At 36.5% G+C, this 9228-nt stretch overlaps 1 protein-coding gene across 1 annotated transcript; it reads right to left on the bottom strand.

Moving 5' to 3' along the window:
* Positions 1–268: 268 nt before the first annotated feature.
* On the bottom strand, positions 269–8077 carry LOC107701143 (zinc-binding protein A33-like). The gene is made up of 8 exons (XM_016503092.1): positions 7846–8077; positions 7360–7577; positions 7111–7156; positions 5228–5323; positions 4871–5095; positions 4009–4031; positions 3771–3886; positions 269–3443 (listed from the first exon to the last, which is right to left on the bottom strand). The coding sequence occupies exons 1-8, from the start codon at positions 8029–8031 to the stop codon at positions 2914–2916; spliced, it is 1440 nt and encodes a 479-aa protein (XP_016358578.1). The 5' UTR covers positions 8032–8077; the 3' UTR covers positions 269–2913.
* Positions 8078–9228: the final 1151 nt, after the last annotated feature.

The raw sequence follows: 9228 nt of genomic DNA, 5'->3' as shown, positions 1-9228 counted from the left end.
GAAAAATCCAACTGAACGAGGAAATAGAAATATAATCAAACCCAAGTATTTCACATATATTGCCTCTGATTTTTAATGTTCTCTAAAGATGATCAGCTATGAGGACTTACAGTGGGTACGGAAAGTATTCAGACCCCCTTAAATTTTTCACTCTTTGTTATATTGCAGCCATTTGCTAAAATCATTTTAAATGATTTTAGCAAATGGCTGCAATATAACAAAGAGTGAAAAATTTAAGGGGGTCTGAATACTTTCCGTACCCACTGTATATCTCTTCTCTGTAAACAATCATACAGGTGTGTTGTGTTCACAGTGTAGCAACCAACTGTCGTCTTCAGTCAGTATTCTAGTTTATGCTTCATTTGTGTTTAATGTTTTGTACACATTTTGCCGAATAATTCATTTTGAGATTGTCCATCACCAGCGATTGATTTCAAAAATCACTTCCCTTTAATTTTGTGGAGTTTTGTCTCTTTGATAGATATGTAACACCACGTCTCCTTCATAGGCTACTCTCTGTGATACTGTACAAGGTGGCTCACAGTTGAAACGGTGAAAGTATATCTTAATATCTGTGCAAAGAACATTTTTGCATGTTAATGATTTTACTAGCATTGGCATATGGTTTCTGCAGCAGCGAGATACCTGTAATGATTTGCTATTGCCAGGCTGGAAATTAAAAATTATGTAATAACCAAAAACAAATATTATATAGTGTATATTGATTCATAATATATGTGAATTGCAAGTTGACATAATTAGTTGCTTCCATTGCGATAAAGGTCCGTTCACAATAAGAATGATAACTTTATAACAATAACATTGCTAAAAAGTTGCTGTCAAATTTACCGTTTTCTTGAGCAAAATTCAGTGTTATTTAAATTTAGAATCCACAAAACCAGGAATTTTGCACGAGAGCCAAAGAAATCCACACTCAGATTTCATAAATACAAGTTTATGTATTTAAACATAGATCACTATTACATAGCTCCATGGATCACTATTGATAATAGACAATGGACTCTCCCCCCCCAACAAAATTTCACTAACGTCAAAGCAATAGCTTTGGAATCACTTTGAGAACGATTTTCCCATTGATAAAAGCACTGACCTCAAATCATGTTTAGAATAAACAATGTTCGTTGGTCCGTTGGTATAAACCTGTTTTATACAGTCTATGGTATAAACGCCAACATCGTTTTCATTCTTATTGTGAATGGACCTTAACTCTATTCAATGCATGATCTAGTGCTTGGACATATGATTTAGTAAATGTGCTTCATCAGTTTAAAAACAACAAAGATCTTGTATAATATGAAGAATCAACCGTATGCTCATTCTACTGGTCAATTACTGCAGTTTGAAATAAAACTGTAAATACAAGTCACTTGAAAATTACATTTTGCCTTTTTTAATCCAAAAGATTCATTTCTACAAATGTTATACACTGTGGATTTTTATATTTTTAAAATGGAACTTGTGAAATACGAAATACTGAGAATAAAGTAATTGTTTTTATTTTTATTTTTAAATGGACTATTACTGCAGAGAAAAACATTGAACACATATCGCAGTGGTTTTTAACAAGTCACCCAAAAGAAAAATATACTTGTGGTGCCATCCAGCAGTTAGGCTCAAAGATGATGTAACAGTTCTCTTAAATCAGTGATTGAAAGGAATCCAAAAATATTACATGTACAAAAAGTCAATGTGTTCAAGTTGAACTCATTTCTTGTGAAAAAATAAACAGTGATTATTAATAAAGTACTATAAATGTTAACTGAAACTTCATAGCTGGGCAACACAAAGTGTTGTGAGAGCATGTTCATGGTCCGGTGTTTCCTTGGTCCTTTCTCAGCTCAAAATACATTTTGTACAAATGACTGCAGTGGTTCTAGTATGTAAACTAGATCTGTAAATACCAACATGAACAACAAACCATCTGACCTCAGTCTAAAGCTGCTGAAATGTCACTTTGTGCTCGTTTCGGAACGAATGGAAACAAAAACGAGCATTTCCAGAATCTCTCTTTATCATCAGCCCGTGAGACAGATTAGACTATTTCTAGACTATTAAACTTTTTAATATAATGGCATTGAAAACTACATAAAAATGATGCAACATGAATGGCACACAGCTTCAGGAAGTACTCCTTTATAAAAATCTCTACATAATTGAATGAACAGAAGGATGCTCCTCACAGCACATCTTATCTACTGTGTCGCCGAAAACTTGCGTACTCGAAGTTGCATAGCACCTACTGCAGTCTGAGCTATTACGAAATGTTCGAACACAGAGCCTTATGTAACACTCTCATTACATTATGGGGTAGTCTGTCTAACAAATACATCCCTAACAGACAAGAAAATAAAAAAGTAAAAAGTAAAATAAAAAAAATTTTTAAAAAGTAAATATGCCATTTAATGGAATACATAGCAGTTAATAACATTTAAATATATGTTTTCCAAATCATTCGCCGAATTTCTCCACTTTGAAATGTTATCAACCATTAATCCATTTTTTTGACCTGATTCAATCCTTATTTTCACCTCTACACTGATGTACAAAAGACAACACTGAGGTCAAAGACATAAGACGACACGGAGCAGCTAAAGTCGACATGTGCGTAAAAACCTGCAGTGCCTCTCTACCTGAATTTCAGTGGGGCTACATCATAATTCAAGAGCTAGAGAAATTCAATTCACTCCTTCAGATTATGGTGTATCAAAGCTCTATGCAACTAGTAAATTCAGATCAACTGAATCCAAAAAGCCCAGCAGAGCTTAAGAACAAACATCCTCCCGACTTCCAGGAGGGAAAATGCCCTGAAATGTTTACTAAAACACAAAAACAGGAGCATTTATCATTATTTGTTTTCTCTGTTGCAAACTGCACATACGCATCGCTTCGTTTTCAGTAGAAATGACATATTTGTAGTCGGCTGCCCGGGTCGTTTTTCCCTGGGCTGAAGAAGGGTGAGACGGGCTCGTCAAAGTACGTGACAAAGTTATAGATGCGTTTCATAGTGACGGCGTCGAAGAAAGTAACGTGCCCTCGGTCGTAATCTAAGAAGACACCGACACGAGGAGAGTTCCAATAGTCCGCCACAGGCACGCGCGAGTCTTCCTCATTGGCATACAGTCGGTCTTGGAGACACAGGCTCCAGTAGCCAGCAGAGGGCGAAAGGTTTACAAAACCTTTCCGGTTGCTGTACTCGGTGGTGACGCCCAGATACCAGACCCCCTTGTCCCGCACATCCACCTCCCAGTAGTGCTGCCCGCTGGAATACTGGGCGGTAGCAAGCACCCCGAAGAAACGGGTGAAACGCTGCGGCATGTCGGGCTCCTGGGAGCGTACACGGCCCTCCTCCACCTTTGTGTCAAAGTCGCTGATGGCCAATGAGGGGTGAGCGGTGTCTAAATCCAGAGTCAGATTCTGAGGCACTGGAAAACAGGGAAGATCTGGTTAGCCGTTTAGCACGTAACTAAAAACCTCACGACAAGATTGTCACAAAAATTTTAATCACATGACTAGGTGCCACATATCTCACTGATGAGTACAAATGTGGTCACATTAGCAACATTTCTTGGGCAAAAAAAGGTTCATTTTCAATAGTATAGTGATGTATGAAGCTACTTTCTGTTGGTCAACAAGACAAATTCACATGACTAACCACACAAAATTCCCAATCTCATGGAATTCTACTGGAATTACTGGATTTTGCCTGCAAATACAATGTGACCACACCTAAATGCACCAACAGTACTTACTTGTGTGTAACACGTGCATCATCTTCTTCCACATGATGAGTTGAAATGGGCCTGTGAACTCTGAGAAATCTGGAGGAGAGTTAGAGGCCTGGACGCCAAGGTTTACATGACAGGGGCTATAAGGGGAAAAAAACACATTATGAGAGACAAAACTTAAAAATATACAGATTTTTAGCAGGGCAGATATAGCTAACAAGTTAATGAATTAACTGATTCAAAATAATACAGATTTACATACCTTAAGTATGAATTACTGATACTCTGGAAGGAAAAAAAAGGTAAACATTAATAATAAAGTCACACTGCAAAATATAAACAACAGAGATAGAAAGCCACAATTATGAAAAAACAAAAGCAACTGCGAGATTAAAAACACACACACACGGCGACGTAATAACTTTTTTATAGAGACTAAATCTTGACAAATAGTCACAGTTATATATATATATATTGTTGGGATCATTTTTTTTTTCTCCAGCTGATGAATGTTAAAACATTGACAGCCAATCAGAATCCAACCGACTTTAGCTCAAGCACTTAAGGTGGCAAAACTTCAGCATGCTTATAATTAACACATCGTTATCATCAGTTGGATGTTACTTTTGTGGATGCTAATGTAGTTGTTCTTGGTGAGAATGGGCCTTTACAATAAATAAAGTAATTGTAAGAGATTATTCACAGTGGTCTTTTGTTTTTTACTCTAATGTGAAATATAAAAATATAGGTTGTTTAAATGTATAATTCAGATTTCTATTTTATGCTTTCAACCACCAATAAGTGTAGTATGTTTCTCTCCATTTAACACATTATTTATTTACAAATAATAATAATAAAATTCATACCATTTTATAATAAAATTCACTATTCATTAATTATATTTAAATAAATTCTGCATATTTTGCACCCAATTCAGTTCAGAAAATGTGGAAAAAGCCTGAAGAATATGGTAACATCTTTGAAATATTTTTGAATTCCCTGTCATGTTCAAAATTAACTAAATTCTTGTTCTGAACAAAAAAAAAAAAAATGTAATAAAGAAGATTTTATTTTATAATATATGAGATGTTTTGGAACGTGACTGGAGGTATGAAGTTCTTCACCTCAAAGTTAGTGCTGTCACTTAGCTGATTTTGAATTTCAGTGATGGCTTTGTCCACTTTGGCTGCCTCGCTCTCCACACGCTTCAGGTTGGCATCGATCAGCCCAATAGTGGCCTCCGCTTCAACCTCCAACCTTTCCAACAGATCATCCTTCTCATCCAACAAAAACTGAACCAGAGCACCGACATCATCTTCGATCTTCTCCTTCAAGGCTTGTTTTTTGAGCTGTTGAGATGTTTGAGAGTCAGCATGAAGGCCTCCTCGTGGATCATAAATCCACAGCAGGTTATATAACCACCAATTTGGAGTCATTTGTATGTATGCAAAGTCAGCGTGGGAATAACTGAGCTTTCATACCTTGACATCAGTTTTGGCCTGCTCGTCTGTGCTCTTTACTCTCACACACATGGACTTCTGCCAGTTCAGCTTGATGAGTCTCAGCTTCAGCTCACTCTGCATATTAAAACAAGAGAGAAATCTTTCAACTTGAAGTATTAAAGCACCAATATTATGCAAAGTACAATAGAAGAAATGGATCTTGACAACATATATGGGTCTTATTACTGTAGCAGCACCAACAATGTAACCAAAGAGTTAACATACTTAAGTGCAACAGTTTACATAATGAAACGGGACACTAGACTGTGAGGGAGTTTAAGATGGCACACTTCAATAACCTTTGGAATGTGTCGTAGAGTTGCTGTACATTTTGTGTTTATTCACTAGATTCATTTTTAAAAACATTTTCCTTTTCACTCTACACAAGAATATTCCTTCATTCTGATACTCACCTGCTTTACACTCCATCTAATATTTGAACATGTTTAACCTTGGGCTCTGAGCAAGGAGTATAAAAATAATCAAAAGGAACAGATAATTCATGCGTGTGAAACGTGTCACACTTTACTGATGTGGAAGTTTCCAGAAAAGGATAAGGATTCTTTGCCCACCAACCACAGTGACTGATGAACCATGAGCCATTTAGATTTTTTTTTTACCAGTAATTTTTCAGTTTTCAAATAAATTCAAAAATATCAAATAATACACAATATAAAAATAAAACAGAGTTCCACTTAACTTCCCATTCAGAGTTTTAATTTGGAAACCTAATTTAGGTTAACAACAAATATTTGCCAATATATATTTGGAATTATACAACTATGAAAATAAATCTAATAAATTAAAAAAAATATATATAACATAATTAAACAATTTAATAACATAATATAACAATTTAAAATATATATTATATAATTGTAATAATATTTTAATAATACAAAATATAAATACCTTGAAAATGTGTTATTTATTGAAAAATAAATATACAGAAAATGCATTATTTATTTTAAAAATTTGTATAGAGCCCTTTGTTAATTTAGGTTAACAACAAATAATAGCCAATATATTTGGAATTACCCAACTATAAAAATAAATCAAATTTTCTTTTACAATTAATTACATTAATTACATTTAAATTTAATACAAAATATTTGAATAATATATTTAAAATTAATTATTTATTACAATGTGTGTGTGTGTGTGTGTGTATAAAAAAAACAGCATTTTTATTATTATTATTTCAATAATATAATATGAATATAGTGAAAAAATATTATTTCTTAAAAAATAAATATACAGAGCTCTACATTCACGATGCACTTTAGATTCGAAGCTAATTAAAATTGCAAATGTTCAAGGTTAATTTCTAGGACTACTCATTTCGGAGACTACAAAAATGAAGAAAACATGAACTCTTCACACACATTGGTGTATCGGCCCCAGCGGTTGTTAGATAAGCAAAATTACCCACCATGGTGCAAAAAGTACCCACATTTTTGGTGTTAATTTCACACCCTGTTCCAGACAACAACTCACTGGACATATAATATTTGGTTTGAACTGTTCTGAAAAGAACCTTAACACTGCAACCACTGCAATAAAACAATGCCTACGAGATACCTCAAGACATTTCCAAGGCTGTCTGGTAAGAAAAAAACACTTAACGTAAGTGCTAAATGCCACATGTACATAGAGCACCACAGTGACAGACCCCTTGTTCCAGCCCCAAGGTTAGCAATGAATGCCAAAGGTTTCTGGTGTTAACTCGGGCATTTAGACCAAGACAACAGCAAAGAGGACAAGAAGAGAGAAAAAATAGACACCACAAAAGAGTAACAGATACAAAAAGGCTAAATCAAATAATTTACACAACAGACAAAACCAAGCAATGTCGAACAAACCTTCATGTCTTCAACAACCTCGGGTACAGGAGCAACATCATGGTGTCTAGAAAAATAATAATAAAATGAAGTATGATGCTTCATTTCTAAGACCATTGTAATCTATAATGCTAAGATGAAGTACGCCTGGTTCTAAGACAGAGGTCAAATCATCGAAACCTACTGAGCTGCTTACACAGACAGCATTTTAAGCACATAAACCCAAAAATGATGTCTAGGTAGATAGACATTCAGGTGACTGAGCCTCACCTGTGGGCTCTGGACTCCCGACACACCACGCAGATGGGCTTCCTGTCCGTGTGGCAGTACAGTTTGAGCTCCTCGTGGTGTCGCTCACATTTCCCGTCCATTTTCACGGGTTTTGCGGGTGCTGAGGGCCTACACGTCTTCAGATAGTCGAAGTCGCTCAGTTTATCCACTAAGTTCTTTACCAGGTAGTTCTTGGTGAAACTCATTTTCGCGAACACCTGCAAAAAAGGACAAAGTTGCATGTACGACGCAGAAAAGTATCGGTGCTGTACCGACAAAAGGCTCGTGCGGCGATTTGTATCTTGTGATACAATAAACGAGGTCGGAGAAATCAATCACACCTATTATTAACAACATAATAAAGTCCGGTTGTTATTTAGACTGCATGATTTAGACGCGAATATATAGAAATCCCTCAAGTTCATTCAAGCAGCTGTAACTAAGCAACCCAGAATCTAGCAACGTTTATCAAAACAAGCCACGCACCATCCTGCACTCCGGACACTGGTAACCCACATCATCGCCTCCGTTTTCCTCCCAATGCATCAAAATGCACATGCGGCAGAAATTGTGGCCGCATTTTAAAATGACGGGGTCGTCGAAGTAATCGAGGCAAATAGAACAGACTAATTCCTTCTGAAGCTCTCCTCTCGAATCTCCGGCAGTGGCCATGTTTTCCCAAGCAACAGTGTAACTGCTTTACAGGGCCAGAAGTGATTCTACGCGGAACTGAAGAGAGAGAACAGCCCATTCTGGACTCACTTCCTGGTCCAGTCGCGTGGGGGCTAGTGGCGAACCTGATTGGTTACGTTAGGTGGTTCTCGAATTGGTTCTGTCGAACAGCTCGTTTCAAAGAATCTCACCCTTCCTAAATATTAATTTCTTTATTTAACATTTCTTTATTTATTTTTTTCTGTCTTGAATTTGAGCTTTCCATGTTAGTTTCTTGTTGTAAATTGATTGCCATTGTTGTAAGCCTGTTCATATTTTGTAGCCTATTATACGTATTACGTTTTTAATACAGTTCTATCAAATAAAGTGGCTTTATTATGTTTACTGCGGTGAACAGCACATTCCAGGGTCAGGTTTATGTCGGGGCCCCACCGTAACAGTGGACAAAGGTTTGCTACATTTTGAGTGGATCTTGGTGGACTAACACTGACAAACTATCCATCACCATCAGATAGAAATTCTATGACAACAGAGAAGACCTCTGGTACCAAGACCAGGAAGGACAGGACTTCTCATTGGTTCACATGCAGTTTCTGCCTTTCACCTTAAGTTTTTGGCCTGTGACTGCCATAAAAATTCGTCAGGACCTCCGTATACAGTAGCAGTGGGTGAAACAAAGAGAGATCACAATGATCCATCCAAATCCATTAATAACTAGGATTTCAAACATTAAAACTGATGCAAACTACATCACATCCATTTTATACTTATTCAGAGAAATAAGTATTCTCAGTACAACATCTTACACAAACTCGGTTCTTAATGGACAATTGAATGTATGCATGACAGTTCAATTTTTGCCCATCATGTTTAGACCTAATGCATTCAGAACATTGCCAAAGGTACTGTGGAAAGTGAGAAATGCATCGGTAAAACTGTAAAGATTTCTAACTGTGTGCTTTATGCAAATGAGCTCCAAGGAGAAAGAAGAGCGGTCCACTGAAATGGAGAAGCACCAAAATGTAATCTCTTCCCTATCAGAAAGGGATAAATGTACCCTTTCAACAGACACTCCTCGTCTCCCATCTGGTGAGACAAAAACAGATACACAGCGTTCTGAGCCTCCCAGAGACACAGTAATAGATGCACCATGCTCTGAGTCTCCAGCTTTTTTAGGCAGCAACAGATTCAACCACA

This window comes from Sinocyclocheilus anshuiensis, unplaced genomic scaffold, assembly GCF_001515605.1.
Source record: "Sinocyclocheilus anshuiensis isolate Anshui unplaced genomic scaffold, SAMN03320099.WGS_v1.1 scaffold907, whole genome shotgun sequence".
NCBI lineage: Eukaryota > Metazoa > Chordata > Actinopteri > Cypriniformes > Cyprinidae > Sinocyclocheilus > Sinocyclocheilus anshuiensis.
The sequence above is the reverse complement of the archived record's forward strand: the minus strand, read 5'-3'. Positions and strand labels throughout refer to the sequence as shown.